The 25011-nt window shown below is 46.3% G+C and overlaps 1 protein-coding gene across 1 annotated transcript in view; it reads left to right on the forward strand.

Annotated features, from left to right (window-relative positions):
• The first annotated feature begins 932 nt into the window (after positions 1–932).
• The window catches only part of pou2f2b (POU class 2 homeobox 2b), a 216405-nt gene continuing 192326 nt past the window's right edge, over positions 933–25011 (forward strand). The window contains exons 1-3 of the mRNA XM_080204469.1: positions 933–1033; positions 2861–2888; positions 13342–13402. Coding sequence (XP_080060595.1) covers positions 933–1033; positions 2861–2888; positions 13342–13402 — 190 coding nt within the window. The remainder of the gene's footprint in view (positions 1034–2860; positions 2889–13341; positions 13403–25011) is intronic.

A 25011-nucleotide genomic window follows, 5' to 3' on the forward strand; every position in this document is an offset into this window, starting at 1 on the left:
CAAAACCTGTTCACCATCTATTAGGCACAACTCACAAATGTGATGAAATGCTGTCCACTTTCCTGGATGTGTGCAGTTCTAACAACATTCAAGAAGCTCAATACCATCCGGAACAAAGTAGCCCTGCTTGATTGATACCACATTCGCAAACATTCACTCTTTCCACCACCAACAGTGGCAGCTGTGTGTACTATCTACAAGATGCATGGCAGCAACTCACCAAGGCTCCTTAGGCAGCACCTTCCAAACCCACAACCACTACCATCTAGAAGGACAAGAGCAGAAAATACCTGGGAACAGCATCAACTGGAGGTTCCCCTCCAAGCCACTGAACACCCTGACTTGGAGATATATTGGCCGTTCCTTCACTGTCACTGGTTCAAAATCCTGGAACTCCCTCCCTAACAGCACTGTGGGTGTACCTGTACCTCAGGGACTGCTGCATTTTAAAAAGTTCACTCATCATCTTTTCAAGGCGTAATGAAGGATGGGGAATAGACTTTAGGCCTAGCCAGCGATGCTCATGTCCCATCAAAGATTTCTTTGTTAATCAGTGTGGTGAGCTGAGGAACGAAGTGAGGTTGGCAGTGATGGCCATCTGTTAAGCAGGGAAAGCCGCCTGGGAATGGCCAATCCTCCTCCTGTCCTGCTCACTCCTCATTAGGCTGACCCTGCCAACTCCCAGAGCTGAGTCACCCATTGCTAGGTCTCACCTCAATCCCGGTGACAAATGGGGAACAGCCAGGAAGGAGTCCAGAATTCCTCAGCCAGGATGTAGTGGGGGAGAAGGTGAGACTGGCGTAGCCTGGTGGGCGGGTGGGTCCCGAGTGATTAAACCACTGGAGCTGCTGATGGAACGCCAATGCCCAATGGCAATTCCTGTAGGCCATGTCTTATGGGAATGTGGGCATGGAAAGTTGTATGTGCTGGCCATGGCGTTGGAGAGACGGGCTGTGGCCCAGTGGAGTGGGAACTGGATTGAGACTGAAATTGGGAAACCTGCAGGTATTGGCGACAGTGGCAGGAAAGGGAGGTAAATTGATCAGACTCTTTAATAGAGGTAGTGGTCAGTGGGCTGGTAATCCAGAGTCAGGATCCTGGTGTGGGGACTGAGATCACTAATGTCCCCTTTAGGGAAGAAAATCTATCATCCTTACCTGTAATCAGGTTGATTCGTAACTGCCCCTCTGAAATGGCTGAGAAAGCATCTTGGTTCAAGAGGCAATTAGGGATGAGTAATAAATGCCAGATCAGTCAGCAACACCCACATTGCGTGAAAAAAAATGAACAGGGAGAAGAGGAACATAGAAACTGGGACTTTACTGTGTAATCCAATGGAGAAAGATCCAAGTTCTGGATGTGATTGCACTAGAAAGGGTACAAAGGAGATTCACTTGGATGTTGAGTAAGCAGAAGTTTTTCAGCTATGAGCAGAGCCTGGTTAGGCTGGGGTTGTTTTCCTTAGAACAGAGAAGGCTGAGTGGGGTCCTGATTGAGTGTACAAAATTATGCGGGACATCGATAGGATAGATAAGAAGGAACTGTCCTTTTCTCTCTGGGATCAGGTATCACAGTGTGTTGGATAAACTGTCCTTTCCCTCTCTGGCACTGGGTGTCACAGTGCATCGAATACACTGTCTTTTCCTGCTCTGGGACTGGGTGTCACAGTGCATTGGATTTCTTCCATCCTCTGGAACCAGGTTTCACAGTGTGTTGAGTACACACTCCTCTCCCTCTCTGGAACTGGATGTCACAGTGTGTTGGATACACCTAAGATATGTAGTTTAGGTGAATTGGCCATAGTAAATTACCCCCTGGTGTCCAAAGATTTTTAAATTTGGGGGATTAGCCATGGTAAATTACCCCTTTTTATTCCAGGATGAGGAGGTTAGGTAGATTAGTGGGGTAAATTCATGGGGTCACAGGGATAGGACCTAGGTGAGATGCTCTGTCAGAGAGTCGGTGCACATTCAGTTGGCCAAATGGCCTCCTTCTGCACTCAAGGGATTCTATAAGGTATGCTACCCTGGCCTAGGTGAGAGATGAGGTAACTGGTGTAATCAAGGAATTTAGAGTTGAGAAGTAGGAGGTGTTTGAAAGGCTATGTTGATGAGGTACCAGGACTGGATGAGATACATTCATGCATATTGAGGGAGGTGACCGTGGGAATTACAGAAACACTGGTGATAATCGCCCATTCTACCTCAGACACAGAACTGGTGCTGGTGGTCTGGGGAATTGTGAATGATATACCCTTTTCCCAAAAGTGAGTTCAAGGATAAAGCTGGAGGCTTCAGAGCAGTCAATTTGACAGGCAAGGAAACTTCCAGAAATGATAGTTGAGGGCAAAATCAATAGTCACTTACACAAGTGCATGAATTCTAAGGGAAGCCAGCATGAATTCATTAAAGGAGCACCATACTTGAGGATGGGTGTTGGAGGCATTGGAGACAGTACAGAGAAGATTGACAAGAATGATTCCAGGAATAAAGGACTATAGCTATGAGGATAGATTGGAGAGATTGGAATTGTTTTCCTTGAAGAAAAGAAGGCCAAGAGTCTTCTCCACCTCCCCTTCCAATGGTAGAACCTATCACATTCCTACCCCTCTCCAGTTCTGTAAAAGAGTCAGACAGTCTCGGAATGTTAACTCTTGTTTCTCTATTTCTGAAAGAAGTCTCACAATACCAGCTTAAAGTCCAACAGGTTTATAAACGTTTACCCTAGTCCAATGCTGATATCTCCACATCATCTCTCTTTCTGCGCAGTTGCTGCCTGACCTGCTGGGTGCATCCAGCATTTTCTGTTTTTATTTCAAATTTCTGGCTGTATTTCATTTTTATTTCCGTGTTTCACACAGTTCCAGTGGCCAGCTCTCACATTCGAGGGTAAATTATAAATAGAATAGTTGGGTCTGCTCAGCAGGTTAGTTTGAGTGCAGCTGTACAGGGCTGTACTGGGTCAGACCACATCCGGAATACTCCGTACAGTTTTGGTTTCCTTATTTGAAAAAAAAGATATCGCTGTGTTCAGCGAGGGGTCACTCGATACATTCCTGGGACGAAGGGGCTTATCTTATGAAGAAAGATGCAACTGCTTGGGTCTGTGCGGAGTTTAGAAGATTGAGAGTTGATCTTATTGAACCATTTGAGATCCTGAGGGGATTTTCTATCTAATTCATAGCTGGGATGTGGGTGGCACTGACTGGGCCAGTATTTATTGCCCATTTATAGCCAGGGAATTTGAAGAGTTACCCACATTGCTGCAGCTGTGGAGTTACATGTAGGCCAGACTGGATAAAGACAGCAGATTTCCTGCCCTGAAGGACATCAGTAAACAAATTTGTTTTTTTCTGACAATTCAGCATTTTCCCGATCATCAGTGCAGACGTTTCACTGCAGATGTTTCAGGAATTAAGTCTGGGTTTCCCCAAGGTGTTTGTGGGATTTAAGCCCCCTCTCTCCCTTTTTCTGGGGCATTAGTGCAGGGGCCAGGGTTGCTTGCACAATGATGTTGTCGTCATGCTGCTGTACTGCCGTATGGGGGCAGTCCTGCAGTGTTCATTTCTGATGCAGGATCTGCTCCTATATTGCTGTTCAGACCCCTGGCCAGCTTCCCCTGCTCCTCCACCCTGCCCAGCCCCGATTCACCAGCCTATGATGGGGAGGGTCCGGGGGCATCGAGCCTTCTTCATGATGGAGACCGGAGTCGAAGACAGAGCGTCCCTTTCATCCTGTACTTGTGGTTAGCTCCTGGCTCGAGTGGGGTGGCCAGGTTCATTCTGCAAAGCCGGAGATCTTTTGGTGCTCCTGTGATTCATTTCAGTGCAACAGATGGGGAGTGGGGGTGGGGTGGGGGGGGGCGGGCGCGGTGGTGTAATTGGGGAATGGAAGGAGGCGGGGGTTGTGATTGGGGACAGGGGGTTGATTGTAGAGTGGGGGGGGTGATTGGGGTTTGGGTAATGGGGGTAGGTAGTCGGGGACGATTGGGGAGTGGGGGTTGATTGGGGGTGGGGGGTTGATTGGGGAGTGGGGGCGTTGATTAGGGAGAGGAGGCAAATTGACTGAGGATTGGGGAGGCATGTGGAGTGTAGCTGGTTAGGGCGTGTGTTGTGGGTGACTGCCATTGGATGGAGTAATAGAATGCAGTCGGGTTTGACCCTCAACCTCAGACCCACCCACTCCCCCCTCCTCCTTCTCCCTCAATTGGAAGCCAGCACTGCTCCAAATGACTGTTTCTGTGTGTGGTGCAGTCAATTTGTTGAGCTGCCAATATGTGGTTCGTGTTGACCCTGGCGTCTGTGCATAGCTCTCTCTTTCTCTCTCAGCTTGCACACTCTGTGTTATAAAGATTCAGCTCTGTGCTGGCATTTCCTTGAGATGATAGTGAGGGTCCCCCTTGGAACCCTCCCTGTCGCCGGCTGGTACTAATATTGATGTTGTTGTAATGTTGTTGGGATGTTGCGTATTACACGCTCCTAATTGTTTTGACTGCGGATTGGAAAGACGATTAAAGGTCATTGATTTTTCAATCCTAACTGCATTGATTTTTAAATTTGCTATTGACTCCTGCTTTAAATCTCTCGCAACTAGAGCTCAAACCACAGATGACAAGGGCTGATTAAACGTGTTAACTGCGGACACGTGTAGACGATTGAAGCTGGGGATTTGAGTTCGGATTTAACCCTGTGCATGCTGGACGAGAGAGCAGGGCCATCCCCCGTGGGAATTGGCTGTTTCTCACCCTGCCCTGACTGTGCCCTGGCACAGACATGCTCACCGTTGTGATCTCTGGTTTACCAACTGTCTGGCAGGCATCGCAAGCTGTTCCTGTCAGGCCATCCAAAGAATGGCATGATGGAAATTGGGAGGATGAGGGACAGAGAGAATTGGTTTCCAGCTGACTCTGCTCTGTGGGCACTGGGATTCCAGCTGCCACTGGCACTGGGATTCCTGCTGTCTCTGCCCACTGGATATTGGAATTCTGGCTGTCCCTGCTCTCAATTGCCTGATTACGGGATCTGACTGATAACATGCATTGTAGAGGAGAGAGAGAGAGAGAGACAGCTGGAATCCCAGTGCCCAGTAGTCAGAGACAGTTGGATTCACAATGTTTTGTGTCCAGAGCCAGCTGGAGTCCCAGTGCCCAGAGCTAGCTGGAATCCCTGTGCCCAGGAAGCAGAAACAGCTGGAATCCCAGTGCTCAGAGGCAACTGGAATCACAGGGCCCGAAGGCAACTGGAATCCCAGTGTCCAGAATGCAGAGGCAGCTTGAATCTAGTGTCCAGTGATAACTGGAATTCCTGTGCTCAGTGACAGCTGGAGTCCCAGTGCCCAGAGTCAGCTGGAATTCCAATGTCCAGAGAACAGTTGTCTCCTCTCTGTTCCATGGCCACTCAGTCCCCCTGTAGTTCTTCTGAATCCCTGTAGTTACTCTATCCCTGTGATCACAGTCCCTGTGGTCACTGTACTTTGTTGTGTGGAATTAATTCATATTTGTCTTTCCTGTTTGTTTGCAAACATTGAGGTTTGGGTTGTTGTTCGAGGGAATTCTGCAGGGAATATTCCCGACCAGTTCCTGTAGACCTGGGACTGTAGTCTGGACATCTGGAGTTACATAGGAAGGGAAGCTGTATGGGGGACACAGAGGTCCACTTTGGTAGGAATAATGGTAGGAAGGATTATTACTTACGTGGCGAAAAACTGCAGCAGGCGACGGTGCAGAGGGACCTCGGGGTCCTTGTGCATGAGTCGCAAAAACCCAGCTTGCAGGTGCAGCAGGTGGTCAGGAAGGCAAATGGGATGCTGGCCTTCATAGCGAGGGGGATTGAATATAAAAGTAGGGAGGTCTTGCTGCGGCTGTATAGGGCATTGGTGAGGCCCCAGCTGGAGTACTGTGTGCAGTTTTGGGCACCGTACTTACGCAAGGATATTTTGGCCTTGGAGGGAGTGCAGAGGAGGTTTACTAGGCTGATGCCGGAGTTGAGGGGGTTGAGCTATGAGGAGAGGCTGAATAAACTAGGCTTGTACTCGTTAGAGTTTAGAAGAATGAGGGGAGATCTCACTGAGATGTATAAGATGATGAATGGGATGGATAGGATAGAGGTGGAGAGACTCTTCCCGCTCAGAAAGGACAGTAGGACTAGGGGGCACAGCCTCAAGATAAAGAGGGGGCGGTTTAGAACGGAGTTGAGGAAGAACTTCTTCATTCAAAGGGTGGTGAATCTCTGGAATTCTCTGCCCGTTGAAGTGGTGGAGGCTACGTGGCTAACTATTTTTAAGACGCGGGTTGATGGGTTTTTGATAAGAGAGGGGATTAAAGGTTATGGGGAGAGGGCGGGAATGTGGAACTGAGCCATGACAGATCAGCCATGATCTTATTGAATGGCGGGGCAGGCTCGAAGGGCTAGATGGCCTACTCCTGCTCCTATTTCTTATGTTCTTACGTTCTTATGTAGACACTGCAAAAAGATATAGGGATGGGTTAAGAAAGTGGGCAAGAACGTGGCTGATGGAATATATAGCAGTGGAGTGTCAATTTTCTCAACAAGAGTTGACTAGAGTGAAAAATAGCAAGAATTGTTTTTGAACAAGGCAGGGATTGTTGGCATTGGGAGGGTTCCAGATGTCCTTGTGTCCAAAGGAGGGAAAGTTAATAAGTAAGTTCAATGAGCAGTTTGAAAGCAAATGCTCTGTTAATCACCTTTATGACTAAGGGATTGGTGTATGAAGGGAGGGACATCCTCCAATAAAGATATAGCGAGTCCATCCCCGGAATACTGTGTACCATCACGTTACACTAAGGGTGCACTTTCCCCGAGAGAGAGGGTACAAGTATGGTTGACCAACTCCGGGAATGAAGGGGATTGTCCGCTGAAGAGGAATTCAGTAGATTGGGCTTACATTTACTAGTTTACATATGGAACTGTGATATGGTGTCCAGGTCTGGGTGCAGGGTGTTAAAGGCATTGGAGAAAGAATGGGTTCAGGAATGAGGGACGTCAGTGACTGGGATATTTTGGAGAATTTGGGACTGTTCTGCTTGGAGGAGAGAAGGGTTGAGAGCAGATTTAATCGTGGTGTTCAAAATCATCCGGCATTCATTTTTGTTAATTTGGAGGTCACCATCAACCATTGCCTGGATTACTAGCCCAGTGACAATACCATTATGCCACCAATGTCTTCCCTGAGGAGAGCGAACTCTCATAAGGAATCCCACCATTTTGCGCATGACGGCAAATGTCTTCACGCAAAGTATTGGGAATCTTTGAAATTTATTATCCCAGAAGGAGTTTAAGTCTGTGATTGTATTCATCAGTGAGTTGGATAGGATTTTTGGACATTGAGGGTGAAGGATATTGTGAATCGTAGGAACAGGGAGTTATTTTTTATTCTTTCTTGGGATGTGGGCGTCAATGGCTATGCCCAGCATTTATTGCCATCCCTAATTAGTCCTTGAGAAGATGGTGGGTGAACTGCCTTCTTGATCCACTGCATTCCCGGAGACCTGGGAAGTTGGGGAGGGAGTTCCAGGTTTTGACTCAACGACAGGAATGGCCGACATATTTCCATATATTCATGCAACTTGGAGGGGAACCTCCAGTTGGTGGTGTTCCCAAGTATCTGCTGTTGTCCTTCTAGATGGTTGTGATCGTGGGTTTGAGAGGTGCAGTCTAAGGAAACTTGGTGAGTTGCTGAAGTGCATCTTGTAGATGGTACACACTACTGGCATTGTGCATAGTGGTAGAGGGAGTGAATATTTGTGGATTGGATGGCTAATCAAGTGGGGCTGCCTTGTTCTGGATGTTGTTGAGCTCCTTGAGTGTTGTTGGAGCTGCCTTCATCCAGGCAAGTGGAAAGTATTCCATCACACTGCTGCCTTATGTCCTTGTAGATGGTGGACAGGCTTTGGAGAGTCAGGTGATGTATTATTCACCACAGAATTCCCAATTTCTCACCTGTTCTTGTTGCCACAGTAATTACATGTTTAGTTTCTGGTCAGTGGTATCCCCCAGGTTTTGAAAGTGGGAGATTCAGTAATGGTAACATTATTGAATGTCAAGGGACCATAGTTCGATTCTCTCTTGTTGGAGATGGGCATTGCCTGGCACTTATGTGGCATGAATATAACATGCCATTTTTAAAAATTCATTCATGGGACATGGGCATCGCTGGCTGGCCAGCATTTATTGCCCATCCCTAGCTGCCCTTGAGAAACTGTTGGTGAGCTGCCGTCTTGAACCATTGCAGTCCATGTGCCGTGAGTTGACCCACAATGCCATTAGGGAATGAATTCCAGGATTTTGACCCAGAGACTGTGAAGGAACAGGGATATAGTTCCAAGTCAGGATGGTGAGTGAAACTTGCAAGTGGTGGTGTTCCCCATGTACCTGCTGCCCTTATCCTTCTAGATGGAAGTGGTTGTGGGCTTGGAAGTGCTGTCTAAGGATCTTTGGTGAATTGCTGCAGTGTATCTTGTAGATACTACACACTGCTGCTACTGAGCGTCACTAGTGAAGGGAGTGGATATTCATAGATGCTAATCAGGCGGGCTGCTTTGATCTGGATGGTGTCAAGCTTCTTGAGTTTGTTGGAGCTACACCCATCCAGACAAGTGGGGAGTCAAACTCCTGACTTGTGCCTTGTAGATGGTGGACAGGCTTTGGGAATTTAGGAGGTGAGCTACTCACCACAATATTCCTAGCCTCTGACCTGCTCTTGCAGCCACTGTGTTTACGTGGTGAGTCCAGTTGAGTGTCTGGTCAATGGTAACCCAAGGATGTTGATAGTGGAGGATTCAGTGATGGGAACACAATTGAATGTTTAGGGGCAATGGTTAGGGCATCTCTTATTGGTGGTGACCGAAGCCTAGATATTGCCTATGCCTTGCTGTATTTGGACATGCACTGCTTTAGTATCTCAGATATCGCAAATGCTACTGAACATTGTGCAGTCATCAATGAACATCCACATTTCTGGCCATATGGTGCAAGGGAGGTTATTGATGAAGAAGCTGAAGACGGTTGAGTCTAGGACACTACCCTGAGGAACTCCTGCAGTGATGCCCTGGTGCTGAGATGATTGACCTCCAGCCACCAGAACCATTTTCCTTTGTGTCAGATGTGACTCCAACCAGTGGAGAGTTTGTCCTCTGACTCCCATTGATTCCAGTTTTGCTAGGGCTCCTTGATGCCATACTTGGTCGAATGTGACCTTGATGTCAAGGGCTGTCACTCTCAGCTCACCTGTGGAATTCAACTCTTTTGTCCATGTTTGAACCAAGGCTGCAATGATGTCAGGAGCTGACTGACCTTGACAGACCCCAAACTGGGCGTCACTGAGCAGGTTATTGCTGAGCAGATGCTGCTTGATAACACTGTCGATGACCCCTTCCATCACTTTACTGATGATTGAGTGCAGACTGATGTGGTAGTTGGCTGGCTTAGATTTGTTCTGCTTTTTTTGTACGGGACACATTTAGCCAGTGTCCCACATTGCTGGGTAGGTGCTGGTGTGGCTGTACTGGCACAGCTTAGCTAGGGGCGCGGCAAGTTCTGGAGCACAAGTCTTCACTACTATTGCAGGAATATTGTCAGGGCCTATAGTCTTTGCAGTATTGAGTGCCTCCAACCATGCCTTGCTATCAGGTGGAGTGAAATGACATTGACACTGAAGATTTGTGCTCCAGGACGAACTGTGGTGGAATGTTAGCCATGATTATCAATTTGTGGGACAGATTCGAAGGGCTGTGTGGCCTACTCGTGTTCTTTCTGATGTACTGGTAAATGTGATTGTAACCTGCCATCTTCTAGCACAGATGCCTTGGCATTGTGGGAGAATGCTTGTATGATCGCCAATCGCCAAAATGATGCAACCACCAACCCACCACCCCTACAGCCAGGGAGCTCAATAGCTGCCCCTCTCTCCCTCTCTCTGAACCTCTTCCAGCTCCTCAGACTGAGGCGGTCAGGACCCCTTGCTGTCCTATGCGCTCATTTGCCCAGCGGAGAGAAAAATTACCACGGGTGTTCCAATCTGAAATTTCAATTCGAACCCTCAATCCTGGCCCGTCTTTCCCATTCTGTGGATTTTTCAATCTGCAGGAGTGGACAGTGGAGCACAGGAAAATAACGATTTGTGTCTAATGTGAATGCTATCAAGCTTCCAGCGGATCCCCAGCCTATCTCTGCCAGCTGTCCACTTAGGACACACTTGAGTTCCAGCATCTTTCTCTGTGAAATCTAAATTTGACACCCATCCATTGAACAGGGATTCCTGTTATAAACCCGTTCATCACTTCAATAGGGAGTGTGGGTATTCTCCAAAAATACTTTCTGTTTTGCATGACTGTGTGTGTGTGTGTGTGTGTGTGTGTGTGTGTGTGTGTGTGTGTGTGTGTGTGTGTGTGTGTGTGTGTGTGTGTGTGCGTCCATAAGTGTATTGCACCATACCAAATGTCTTTTGAAAGTCCAAATATATAACATTCCCAGCAAACCCATGTCCACTGCCTGTGTCACCTTGTTAAAGAACCCAATTACATTTGTAAGACATGACCTACTCTTTACAAAGCCATGTTGATTGTCTAATATTAACTTATTTTTCTCTGAGTGTATATTCATCTTATAATATTAATTTATTTTTCTCTGAGTGTAAATTTATCTTACCCAGTATGATGGCCTCCATCAGTTTTCTCACTATTGATGTCAAGTTGACAGCTCTGTAATTTCCTGGGTTATCCTTTGCCTCTTTCTTAAACAATGATGTCACATTTGCAATCCTCCAGTCCCCCGGGGACTAATCCTGTGTTCAGAGAGGCCCGAAAAATTTTCGTCAAATGCTCTGCAATTTGCTTCCTTCGCAATCAAGAATGCATCCCACCCGGGCCTGGCGATTTCTCCACCTGGTGCTACCAGCCCTTTTAGCACCTCTTTATCTATCACAGTACTGCTCCCACATTTTCAACTGAGCCATTACCACCATCTTCTACTTTGGTAAAGACAGAAGCAAAGTACTCATTTAGTACCTCTGCCATACCCTCTGCTTCAGTGAGCAGTTTACCCTTTTGTCCCTGATTGTCCCACACTATCCTTCACTAATTTTTTACCATTAATATGTTTGAAGAACATTTTACTTTTTGTTTTAGCACAGCCTGCTATCCGATCCTCATGCTTCCCCTTAGACTTCCTTATTCCAGCCTCAGCCTTGCTGTTGCATTTGAGATACTTTTCCTGATTGCTAAAACTATTATTATTCTGGCATGCATCATATGCCTCTTTCTTCTTCCTTATTTTTTCATCAATATCCTTAATCATTCAGTGTTCTCAAATTTTGGACACCCCATATTTATTTCTCACGGGTATGTTACCTGGCTTGCACCCTATCATCTCTCCTTTGAAAGTCTCTTGTTTTGCATCCACTGTTTTATCCACTAAAATGCATTTTCAATCAACCTGCTCCAGTTCAACTTTTAAACCATGAAATTTGTTCTTTTCCAGTCTGGCATCTTAATCTGTGACTTATTTTTAACTTAATATTGAATCTTATCATATTATGATCGCTATTTCCCAGCTGCTCCCCCACTTTGACATTCTCCACCTGGCAAAGCTTCCTCCCCAGTAGGACTGGGAGTGTATTGTTCCAGAAAGTTCTGTATGGTGTGTGTGTGTGTATATACGTATGTATCTGTATGTCTCTGTGAGAATGCACGTGTCTATGTAAGTGTGTGTGCTGGTGTGTATGTACATGAGTGAATGTGTGATGATGTGTGTGATAGTGTGTGTGAGTGTGCGTGTATGGGAGTATGTGTAATGTGGACGTGTGAGAATCTGTCTGTGAGAGTGTGTGATATTGTCTGTGTGAAAGTGTATGCATCTGAGTTCGAACATACATATGAGGGAGAAATGTGTGAATGTGTGTGTGTGTGTATGTGTCTGGATTTGAGTGTGCATCTGTGTAAGAGTGTGTGAGAGTTTGAATGTGTAAGAGTGTGTGTTTGTGAGTGTGTGTGTCTGTGAGAATCCGTGTGTGTATATCTGAGTGCGTCTGAGAGTGTGATAGTGTGTGTATAAGTGTACATGTATGTGTGAGAATCTGAGTGAATGTGATCTGATGGTGTGTTTGTGTGTGTCAGTATGTGTAAGTGTATGAGAATGTATGAGTCTGTGATAGTGTGTATGTTTGATAGCGCATATAGTGTTTGTGCATGATTGTGTGTGATGGTGTGTGAGATCATGCATGTGAGTGTATGATAGTGTGATAGTATGTATTTGTGTGAGCACGTGAAAGAGTTGTGATAGTGTGGGTATGTCTGCATAAAGTGTGTGTGATAGTGTGTGTGTGATAATATGTGTGAGTACATGAGCGTGTGTATGTCATTTTTTGTGATAGTGTGTGACTGTATGTCAGTGTGTGTGATAGTGTGTGTGAGTGTGGGTCTGAGTGTGTGCATGCATATCTGTGCGTGCATCTGTATGTCAACATGGGTATGATTGTGTATGTGTGTGTTGGTGTGTGTTGTGCCTGGTTCGAGGCAGAGCTGTGGGGAGGCTGGTTGCTATGGGCTGCAGTGTGGGGAGGAGGGGAAGGGGGGAGGTGTGATTTTGGTGTGTTGTGGACGTTGGAACATTGTACCTTCGGAATAATTGCTTTTGTGTGCAAAGGACTGAGGGGGGGTGTTGTGGTGTGGGGGCTCCTCCGAGGGGGGAGCGAGAGGGGACGGCTAGTGTGTTCCCTGGAAATTGGCCATCAGCTGTCAAACTGGGGAAGAGTATGAAAGAGAGAGGGAGAATGATAGTAGCAGACAATACAGGAAGATTAGGTTGAATGGGGAGGGGGGGAGGGGGGCACGAGTCTATTGTTCCCAACAGTGATGCCCCGATGCATTTACACCGGGTATGAATTGGTAGTTTAACAGCATTAATCGAAGAGACAAAGGGGATATCCTTGTCCCTGTGTGTGCGTGTGTGTGTGTGTGTGTGTGTGTGTGTGGTGTGTGTGTGTGTGTGTGTGTGTGGGGGGGGGGGGGGTGGGGAGGGTGAGTGTGTCTGTGTGCGTGTGTGTGTGTGTCTGTGTGTATTTTAATACATAGACACATAATTCTGTGCACAAATTGCTGTTACTGTCCAAATCATCAGCCCCAACATTTTATTCTCTCGTTGAAGGCACAGAGACACACACTCACACACACACACACAAACACACACACACACACATATACACACACACACACACACACACACACACATACACACGCCAACTTGGGTCCCTGGAATGCAAGCTCCGAAATCTGCCTCTCATCAGCCTTGCTATGTTTGTTCCACTGCCTCTTCCCCTCATATTTCAGCGCAGCACATCTGACAACACATGGACGCTGAAATCGACCCTGGGACTGCGAGCATCTGACGGTAAGCTGACGAGAATGAGAGAGAGGGAGAGAGTGGGAGAGAGAGAGAGCGAGAGGGAGAGAAGCTGAGAGAGAGAGAGAGAGAGAGAGAGGAAAAGGCTTCTTTTTATTCATGCAGTATTGATCTGAATGTCACTATGTGGATCGAGCGGTCGAAGCTGGAAAGCCGGTCGATAGAGCAAAAGGCGTCGGGGATTACTGAGGCTGCTGTTAGGAGGGAGAGGCTATGTGAGGAGAGAGAGAGAGAGAGAGAGAATGTAGAGAATATTGTGGAGATAAGCAAAGTGACTGTTTGTCAATAGGTAAATAATTTATGCTTATTAGTTGGAATAAAAGCCAGAGGCTTGTCTTGGTTACCCTTCCTGCTGTGGGATTTATCCAGTGAATTTGTCCAACTGTGTGATATGCAGAGACAGCAGACCCCACAGCCTTATCTTGTCACCAACTGAGGGGCTGCTGGGCCTTTGTGTCCAGTCTTTCTCTCTCTCTCTCTGACTCTCTTTCTCTGTGACTCTCTCTGTCTCTCTCTGTGACTCTTCCTTTCCCACAGTCTGTCTCTGTCTCTCTCTATCTCTCTTTCTCGCTGTGTCTGCCTCTGTCTCTCCATCTGTCTCTCTCTTAATTGTTTTTTTTGTCCCCTACGTCAACCACTTTTCCCTTGCTGTCACACTATTTAGCACACTCAAACTGCTTTAGCTATTCTCTCTCAATCTCCGACTCCTTCATTTCTTCCCCATTTTGTGTTCTCCACTCCCTCGCTGGTCCCCGCTATCCCCACCAAACCCCACCATCTCCTGTGGATTCCTTTTAGTCCCTTTTTCCACCAGCAATTCTTTGTCTCTGCTTCTGTGCCTGGTGGCAGACACTTTATCTGAACCTGTTTCTCCTCACCTTCCTAACCAGTCAGCTTTCCCCTCATCCCTCTCTATTCCTTTCTCTCTCTCTGACCCCCTCGTCCCTCTTTGTATCTCCCCCTCCAACCCCCTCATCTCTTTCTCCAATCCCCTCATCTTTCTCTCTCTCACTTCCTCATCCCTTTCTGTCTCTCTCCCCATCTCTCTGACCACCTCATCCCTCTGTCTGTCCCTCTTTCCCTTTCTCTCCGATCCCTTCATCCCTCTCTGTCTCTCTTCCTCCAATCCCTTTATCCGTCTCCTGTTGCTGTGTCCTCCTGTACACCTGTTTTTTCATGGGGTCAGGTTTGTGCCTCTCAACACCTTCCTGACCCCTTGGATTTCAAATGTCCTGCAGCTTGTGACCCTCCAGATTAACCCCCTCCGTGTCCCCCCCCCAATCCCCACCATCTACTCGAGCCCCCAGTGCACACCTTTTGCATCCCCCCCCCCCCCCCCCCCCCCCCCCCGCCACCACCACCACCACCCCTGCTGGTCTGGGGCATTATTCACATGTCCGAGTGTGTTTTATTCTGCTTGATGGGGTAAATGGACCTGGAGGTGATGGATGGGCTGTTCCAGTTGTTTGGTGATGGTGGGAGGGCGCTGATGGGAAGAAGAGGCAAAGGGAGGCAGGCGCGAGAGGGGAAGGGAGGAAGGGGTAATGGTTCCCAGCTGTGGGGGTCGAGCACTGTGTGATTGTGGGCTTCGACAAACAGAGGAGCTGTCTCTTGCTTCGCCAACAACCCCCACCCTCGCCCTGGTTCTGGGCAGACAGACATTGCTGTATGCTTATTGTCTATGATGCCCATACTTGCTGCCTTTTGATGCCCCATGCTGTGACCTGTTGTCAGGTCATCCCATGGTCACTGGGGTTGAATTCAGCAGTTTTTGAAACATTTCCCACAGTCTTCTACCAAAGCCAGCTCAGTGCATATTTCCCAAGCTGCAGCGGTTTGGTGAAGGAGCAGGAAGATCACCTATAGTCCTTGCTTGTCCCGTGCTGGATGATCATTTGCCCACCTTTCTCATGATGTCCCCCCCATTGCTGTGGATGACAGGGACACTCCCCCTTCGATTAGAGGTTAGCGTGAGCGCGGGGATATTTCATAACTCCGAGCGGCCTGGATATCCCGACAGCCATTGTAGGTAGACATCTGGGCAACGTGCACCCCTTAATCTAGAGAGTGGTCTTTCTCCCCCAGTCACTAAGCCACTTGTATGTAGTTCAGAGGTGGTTGGGGCTGTGGGAGGGCAGTGCTACCCAAGTTGCTGGTCATCATTGGTGATTCTGCTACCTGCCCCTGTGCACCAGCCGCCACCGCACCCCCCCCCCCCCCCCCCCAGCTCAGAGGCACCTGTGTGGAATTTTGCTGCAGGATGGTCTTTTTGGCCAAATATTTTTAACTGACCTATCCGATGGGGATTCCTGGGAATCTGGGCCACCTCCATGCCTGATCGCCAGCAGAGATATTGATGTGCAAGCATCAGCAAAAAGGGAGTTTGGAACATGCATTGGCAGTGAACCCCTCCACAATTCCATCCCCTCCGCCCCTCTCTCCCACCTCCTCGCCACACCTGTAAAGGTTTGGTAATTGTTTCTGGAAAGAAGTGTGGTGGCATGGCCGAACAGTCTAAGGTGTTGGATTAAAGCTCCAGTCCTTGTTGGTGTTCCCACATTTGTGGGGTGGCATGTGGTGGTACAGTGGTTAGCACTGCTGTCTCACAGGTCAGAGGTTCAATTTCAGGTTTGAATGACTGTTTGTATGAAGTTTGCACATTCTTCCCTTGTCTGTGAGGGCTTTCTCTAGGTGGATGGCTCATGATAAATTGCCCCTTAGTGTCCGAAGCAATACAGATTAGGTGGATTGGCCATGGTAAATTGTCCATAAGTATCAAAAGATGTGCAGGTTAGGTGGATTGGCCATGGTAAGTGCTTGAGGGTACAGGGATGGAGCTGTGGGTGGACCTGGATAAGGTGCTACGACAGGAGTTGGTTCAGACTTATGAATTGCTTCCTTCTGCATTGTCGGGATTTCACCATTTTATGATTCTATGATTTGTAATTACCAGTCTGGAGATTCTGTGAAGGGCTCTGTGGGCCAGTGCTAATGGTGGCAGGAATGACTGCAACCTTCATGTGCTATACCTGTACAATGTTTCACAGCTGCTCCCCCCTCTGTACCCCCACCCGGGGCCTATGGATAAATTTCGATGGCATTCTTGCCAAATTTGCCACCTTTACTGAATGGGCTTATTTGTGAACTTGCAAACAGCATCTTAGCTTTGCCCTTCGAACTTTTGGCGCCTGACCTTTGGAGCAATTTGAGATCAGCTGTCCCTCTGTTGAAAAAACCCCCCTTCTGCTCGGAGTTACATTATTTGGATGCAGGAACTCCACTGTGGAGCTCTTTGGTAGGGTGGATGTGGGGGGCTGGGAGGGAACAAAGTGATACTGCGCTAAGTGTTCACAAGGGTGAGTGAAGGGCTAGGGTTAGAAAGAGAGGAAGGCAGAATATAGGATACTTTGACCACTTCGTTTAATGTCCGTTGTTATGAAATTGTTCGAATCCATTACTATGGGAAAAAAAACAGAACGTTTAGAAAGTCAAAACACAATACATTAGAGTCAGCATGGTTTTATGAAGGGGAAATCATGGTTTGACTAACTTCCTCGAGTTCTTCGAAGATTTAACAAGCAAGGTTGAATAATGGGGTCCTGTAGATATAGTACCAGGAACTACCAGGAACACTTGATATGGTGTCACACAATACGTTAATACACAAGGTAAAGACACGTGGGTTTAGGGATAATTTATTAACTTGGATAGAGGATTGATTAATCAACAGAAAGCAGAGAGTTGGGATAAGTGGATCTTTTTCTAGTTGGCAAGATGGAACTAGTGAGGTGCCACAGGGTTCAGTCCTTGGGCTGTTTACAATCTATCTTAATGACTTGGATGCAGGGTTTGTAGGCATCATTGCCAGATTTGCAGATGACACTAAAGTAGGTGGGATAGTAAGTTGCGATAATGAAATAAGAAATTTACAAATAGATATGGATAGATTAGGTGAGGGGGCCAGAATGTGGCAGATGGAGTTTGACATTGATAAGTGTGAGATTATCCATTTTGGTATGAAAAATACAAGGCAAATTATTATCAAAAGAGAGAGAAACTTTGGAGTGCTTGCGGAGGGTACAGGGAGGGTACATGAATCACAGAAACCAGGCTGCAGAAAGTAATAAGGAAGGCAAAAGTAATCTTGGCATTTATTGTAAAGGATTAGAATATTAAAGTAGGGAAGTGTTGCTGCTACAGAACAAAGCATTAGTAAGACCACATTTAGAATATTGTTTACAGTTTTGATCCCCTTACTTGAGGAGGATAAAATTGCATTGGAAGTGATTTAAAGGAGGTTCGCTAGATTGATTCCAGACATGAGGGTTTGCCTTACGAAGAAAGATGGGCAGTTTAGGCCTACATTCCCTGAAGTTTAGAAAAATGAGAGCATATCGAATTGAAGTATTCAAGATGATAAAGGGATTGACAGGCTAGGCATGAAAAGAAGATGTGGGGACATTGAGAATGAGAAGCCATAGTTTAGGATAAGGTCTGGCAGATTTAAATGGAGATGAAGAGAAATTCTCTCAAAAGGTGTGAATCTGTGGAATTCACTATCTCAGTATGTGGTTGATTCTGGGACATTGAGTAAATTTAAGTAGTAGATGTGTTGAATGGTTGTGGGGAACAGGCAGGAAGATGAAGATGAGGCAGAGATTGGATCAGCCATGATCCTATTGAATGGTGGAGCAGGCTTGAGACTCTGGCTCCTAAACCTGATGCTCTAACCCTGAGATAGACTGAGATAGACCTGGTGAGTCCTAGCCACTGTCTTAGGATGGATCCTGAGCTGAGATCCATATCCCCTTCCTCGTACAATCTTGCCCCACAACCTCTCATCGTATTGCCTGCGCCCCCCTGGCTGACTCTGTGTTTATAACCTCCAGACTCAACTGGACCAATGTCCTGCTGGTTACCCTCTCAACCTGTGTGAGTGGTGGGAGACATGGTAGTAATGCCACTAGACCAGAACCCCAGCTTCATAGTCATTGAGATTTACAGCACAGAAGGAGATCCATCGGCCCATCATGTCTGTGGCAGCCACCAAGCACCTACCTCTTCTAATCCCATTTCCCAGCACTTGGACCTTAGCCTTTATGCTATGATATTTCAAGCTCATTTAAACACTTCAATGTTCTTGGGGAAGGTGTGGAGGACAGCTGAGTGGAATTGAAATCAATTCATAAAAACTAGATGATCGATTGTCAGACAAACCGCATCTGGATCACTAATGTCTCCTTTAGGGAAGAAAATCTGTGGTCCTCAGCTGGTCTGTCCGACATGTGACTCCCGACCCAAAGCAATGTGGGTGACTTTTAATTGCCCCTCTGAAATGGCCGAGCGACACACTCAGTTCAAGAGGCAATTAGGCTTAGGGATGGATAATAAATGCTAGGCTCAGCCAGAGACACCCACAGCCCATGAAAGAATAGACGAAAAAGTTATCCAATTCTCAACTTATGCAAAGTTTACGTATCTGTGTGTTATCCCCACAATGTCTCCAATTAAGTTCTTCATCCCCTTTATTTATATGGGCCAAATGGTCTTCTTCCGTAATGCAGGGATACTATGATTCCATTATATCCTTCTTTGTACTTCATCCAATTTCAATAATGTTCTCACTCCCTCAACAAAGTCTCTTGTCCTCTCAGTGTTGGCTTTTTCTGAACCCTCTAGCTATGTCATGTTTTCCCCAGTCTTCAGTTGCATTGACCAAATCGCCATCTGAGTAAAGGCTTCTTGTTGATTTTGAGTGGGGCATTTGAGGGGTGAAGGGAGGGTTGGTTGACAGTCTGGATTCCGCGGGGATGTGTCCCTTCCTATTGGAGACATGGGGGTGGGGGAGTCAGGACCAGAGAAAGGGTACAATTTCAAAATAAGGCGTCTGTATGACGGTGGAGATGAGGGGAAATTTCATCTCTCTAAAGTGGGTTAGACTGTGGAATTCTGTAATTGGCCATGCTAAATTGACCCTAGTGTCAGGGATTAACAGGGTAAGTATTCCAGGGAACAGTGGGGTCGGTGGGTCACTGAACATACTCCAGACTGAATTAGATTTTTGATCAACGGGGGGGGGGTCGAAAGATTATGAAGGGGGTTGCAGCGGGGCGTGTCAGGAAAGTGGAGTTAACACCACAATCAGGTCAGCCAGAGTCTTGCTAAGTAACTGAGCAGGCTTCAGAGGCTGAATGGCCACTCCTGCCCGTATTCTTCTGATCTTGTGTGTTCTCTCCTCCCTTCAGTCCCAGTTTTTATAGATTCATAATATTCCTACAGTGCAGAAGGAGGCCATTGGGTCCATTGAGTCTGCACTGACCACAATCCCACCCAAACCCTATTCCTGTAACACCACGCATTTACCCTGTTAATCCCTAGACACTAGAGTCAATATAGCATGGCCAATCAACCTAACCTGCTCATTTTTGGAATGTGGGAGGAAACCAGACCACATGGAGGAAACCCATGCAGATATGGGGAGAATGTGCAAACTCTACACAGACAGTGACCCGAGGCTGGAATTGAACCTGGGTCCCTAGTGCTGTGAGGCAGCAGTGCGAACCACTGTGCCACCATACCGGCCCTAAAATAAAAGTGGAGAATGTGGGCATTGAATCCACTATCTCTCATATGCAAAGCGAGCGCCATACCATTTGAGCTAATTCTCCCTGGCAATTTGTCTTATTAATTTCTTCATTCACATGATATGGATGTTGCTGGTTAGACCAGCATTCATTTTCCTGTCCCTCGAGGGGGAAGGTGGGTAGGGGGTAAGTTAGGGATTGCCAATAATCTCTGGCCTACCCATCCCCTGAATGAATAGACAGAAATTACACCCCACCTTGTTGACCCAGAGTTTACACAATCTTACCTCACTCACCACCTGTTAGAAATGTTTCTCAAACGTTCTTTGGTAAAACAAATCTAAATTGTTATAAATCAAAATGTGATCGTCTCTGAATGCGTATGGAGAGGTCTTGAGCTGTTGCCGACTGCCTACATTACCCAGAGTATGATTTTCTTTGTGTGTTGTAACTCCTGGATTTGGTCTTCCTAAGATATGTGTTGCTTCATTCTTAGGGAGTAGGCCTCACTGACAAGAGCAACATTAAGTGCTCATCCCCCCATTATAACTTAGCAGGTGGCAAGACCTCTTAACAGGACAGTTAAGTATTAATCGTGCATCTCTGGGTCTGCAGTTACATACAAACCCAACAGCTTTCCCTCCGTCAAGAACAACAGCGAAATAGAGCATTTTAAAAAAAATTCTGTGACACCTGTCAACGTCAAAGAACAAAGAAAATTACAGCACAGGAACAGGCCCTTCAGCCCTTCAAGCCTGCACCAACCATGCTGCCTGACTTAACTAAAACACCTGACTCTTCTGGGGACCATATTCCTCTATCCTCATCCAATGTGTATATGTGTGTGCACGTGCACGTGTGTGTGTGTGTGTGTGTGTGTGTGTGTGAGACACTGAGTGTGTATTTGTCTGTTTGTATGTGAGTGTATGTGTATGTTTGTGTGTGTACGTGAAAATGTGTGTGTGTATGATTGTATGTGTATACGCATGCTTGTATGTGTATATGTGTGTGTGTGCGGGACCTGGGTTCAATTCCAGCCTTGGATGATTGTGTGGAGTTTAAAAGACTTGCTGGGGTCTTTTAAAAGGCTTCTGGATGAGTATATGGGATTTAATGGGATTGGGAGTTACAGATAGTTCTATGCTTTGGTAGGTATGGATGTGATCGGCGCAACTTGTGGGCCGAAGGGCCTGTTTGTGCTGTAGTGTTCTATGTTCTATTCATGTACTTGTCAAGACGCCCCTTAAAAGTCATTACCGTATCCGCTTCACCAGCTCCCCTGGCAATGAGTTCCAGGTACCCATTACTCTCTGTGTAAAAAATCTGCCTCATACATCTCCTTTAAGCCTTGCCCCTCGCACCTTAAACCTATGCCCCCTAGTAATTGACTCTTTCACCCTGGGAAAAAGCTTCTGACTATCCACTCTGTACATGCCGCTCATAATTTTGTAGACTTCTATCAGGCCTCCTCTCAATCTCTGTCGCTCCAGTGAGAACAAGCCAAGTTTCCCCAACCTCTCCTCATAGTTAATGCCCTCCATACCAGGCAACATCCTGGTAAATCTTTTCTGTACCCTCTCCAAAGCCATCACATCCTTCTGGTAGTGTGGCGACCAGAATTGAACACTATATTCTAATGCGCCTAAGGTTCTATAAAGCTGCAACATGACTAGCCAATTTTTAAACTCAGTACCCTGGCTGATGAAGGCAAAAATGCCGTATGCCTTCTTGACTACCTTCTCCACCTGCATTGCCATTTTCAGTGACCTGTGTACCTGTATATCCAGATCCCTTTGCCTATCAATACTCTTAAGGGTTCTGCCATTTACTGTATATTTCCCATCTGTATTGAACCTTCCAAAATGTATTATCTCGCATTTGTCCAGATTAAACTCCATCTGCCATCTCTCTGCTCAAGTCTCCAACTGACCTATATCCTGCTGTATCCTCTGACGGTCCTCATCACTATCTGCAAATCCACCAACCTTTGTGTCGTCCACAAACTTACTAATCAATCCGGTTACATTTTCCTCCAAATCATTTATATATATTACAAACAGCAGAAGTCCCATCACTGATCCCTGAGGAACACCACTTGTCAAAGCCCTCCATTCAGAAACACAGCCTTCCAATGCTACCCTCTGTCTTGTTTGACCAAGCCAGTTTTGTATCCACCGTGCTAGCTCACCTCTCATCCCATGCGACTTCACATTCGGCCCCAATCTGCCATGAGGGACCTTGTCAAAGGCCTTACTGAAGTCCATGTAGACAACATCTATTGCCCTCCCCTCATCAATTATCTTCGTCACTTCTTCACAAAACTTGATCAAGTTTGTGAGACATGACCTCCCCTTCACAAAACCATGTTGCCTCTCACTAATATGTATACTTATTTCCGAGTGGGAATAAATCCTGTCTCGAAGAATCCTCTCCAAAAATTTCCCTACACTGACGTAAGGCTCAGTGTCCTGTAATTACCTGGATTATTTTCGCTACCCTTCTTAAGCAAAGAAACAACATTGGCTCTTCTCCAATCCTCTGGGACCTCCCCTGTAGCCAGTGAAGATACAAAGATTTCTCAGCAATTTCCTCCCTTGCCTCTCTCATAATTCTGGGGTATATCCCATCAGGCCCTGGGGACTTGTCTACCTATCATTTGAAGTTCCCCAGGTACACACACATCTGGCAAAGACCCCTTCCCCTCCATAGTTGGGATTGTGCTCACAAGTGACTGGGTAACATATGGACCACACGAACATCGAGTGATGACAAAGTGAGTAACTCACCTCCTGACTCCAGTAAAGCCTGTCCACCTTCTACAAGGACACAGATCAGGACTGTGATGGAATAATATCCACTTGCCTGGATGAATGCAGCCCCAACAACACCTAAGAAGCACATCACCATCCAGTACAATGCAGCCCCATTTGATCAGCACCCCTTCCACAAAGATTAACTTCTTCTAACACTGATGCACAGTGGCAGCTGTGTGTACCATCTATAAGATGCACGGCAGGAACTCACCAATCTCTTTGCATAGCACTTTCCAAACCTGACAGCTACCATCTATAAAGACAAGGGCAGCAGATACTTCGGAATAACACCACCTGAAGGTTCCCCTCCAACAGTAACTAGGATTTATATGGCATACTTAGTGTAGAAATCGGTGCTTCTGTGAAGCTTTTTCGCACAAGTTTGAACATAAAGTCAAATGGAGCACAAATATCAAATATATCAGTTTAAGGATGGTAGAGAGATTTAAGGAGCAAATTTCAGAACTTAGACCAAGATTGCAATTTGCTGATCCCGTGGATGACATCACTGGTTACACTGTGAGATTCAGTGAATTGAGTCACTGGTTACAGTTGAGATTTGGTGATTGGGTCTCTGGTTACAGTGAAATTCAGTGGTTTGGATCAGTGGTTATAGTGTGAGATTTACTGATTGAGTCACTGATTATAGTGTGAGATTGAGATTCGGTGGATTTAATCTCTGGTTACAGTTTGAGTTTGGGAGGATTGAGTCACTGGTTGCAGTGAGATTCACTAGATTGAGTCATTGGTTACATTGTGAGGTTTGATGGATTGAGTCACTGTTACAGTGTGAGATTCAGTGGATTGAATCACTGGTCACCATTTATATTTGGTGGATTGAGTCATTGGTTACAGTGTGAGATCCAGTTGTTGAATCCATGGTCACAGTGAGGCTCAATGGATTGAGTCACTAGTCACAATGTCAGAATCAGTGGGTTGATTCACTGGTTACAGTGCGAAATTTGGATGATTGATTCACTGGTTGCAGTGTGATATCCACTGGATATCACCAATGAGAAATCCATCAAATGTCACACAGTAATTAGTGACCTATTCCACTGAATCTCATTCTAACCAGTGACTCAATCAATCTATTTCACGCTACAACTAGGGATTTGATCCACTGAATCTCATACTGCAATCAGTGGTTCAATCAAGTGAATCTCACGCTGTAATCAGTGACACATTCCACCTCGCACTGTAACCTGTGACTCAATCCACTGAATCCGACACTATACTCAGTGAAAAATCCATCAAATCTCACATTGCAACTAGCAACTCAATCTACTGAATCTCTCTGTAATCAGTGACTCAGTCCAATGAATTTCACCATAACCAGTAAAAAATCCATCAAATCTCACGCAAACTACTGGTTACGATATGAGATTCAGTGTATTGATTCAATGGTTACAGTGTGAGAATTTGTGGATTGAGTCAATGGTTACAGTGTGAGATTTGCTGGATTGAATCATTGGTTACAATGAGTTTTGGTGATTGGGTCACTGGTTACAGTGAGATTCAATGGATTGAGTCATTGGTTGCAGTGTGAGATTTGATGGATTTCTCACTAGTTATCATGTGAAATTCAGTGGATTGAGTCACTGGTGAACGTGCGAGATTTGGTGGATTGTGTCACTGGTTATAGTGTGAGATACAATTGTTGAGTCTCTGGTTACTGTGAGATTTAGTGGATTGGGTCACTGGTTACAGTGAGACTCAGTGGATTGAGTACCTGGTTATCATGTGAGATTTGGTCGATTGAATCACTGGTTAGTATGTGAGTTTAATTGGTTAAGTCACTGGTTATAGTGTGAGACCCAGTGTTGAGTTCTGGTTACATTGTGGCTCAATGGATTGCGTCACTGGTTGCAGTGTGAAATCCTGTTGTTGAGTTCCTGGTTACAGTGTGAGATTCAGTGGATTGAATAACTAGTTGTTCTAGACTGGTGAGATTAACTAGACTGGTGAGATTTGGTCGATTGAATCATTGGTTACAGTGCGAAATCCAGTTGCTGAGTTCCTGGTTACAGTGGGATTCAGTGGATTGAGTCACTGGTTACAGTGCGATTCAGTGGATTGAGCCACTGGTCGCAGTGTGAGATACAGTGGATTGAGTCACTGGCCGCAATGTGAGTTACAGTGGATTGAGTCACTGGTTACAGTGTGGGATTCAATGGATTGGGTCACAGGTTACAGTGAG

The sequence above is a fragment of the Carcharhinus amblyrhynchos genome, chromosome 16 (genome assembly GCF_965287045.1).
Source record: "Carcharhinus amblyrhynchos chromosome 16, sCarAmb.v2.hapA, whole genome shotgun sequence".
In the NCBI taxonomy this organism is placed as follows: domain Eukaryota; kingdom Metazoa; phylum Chordata; class Chondrichthyes; order Carcharhiniformes; family Carcharhinidae; genus Carcharhinus; species Carcharhinus amblyrhynchos.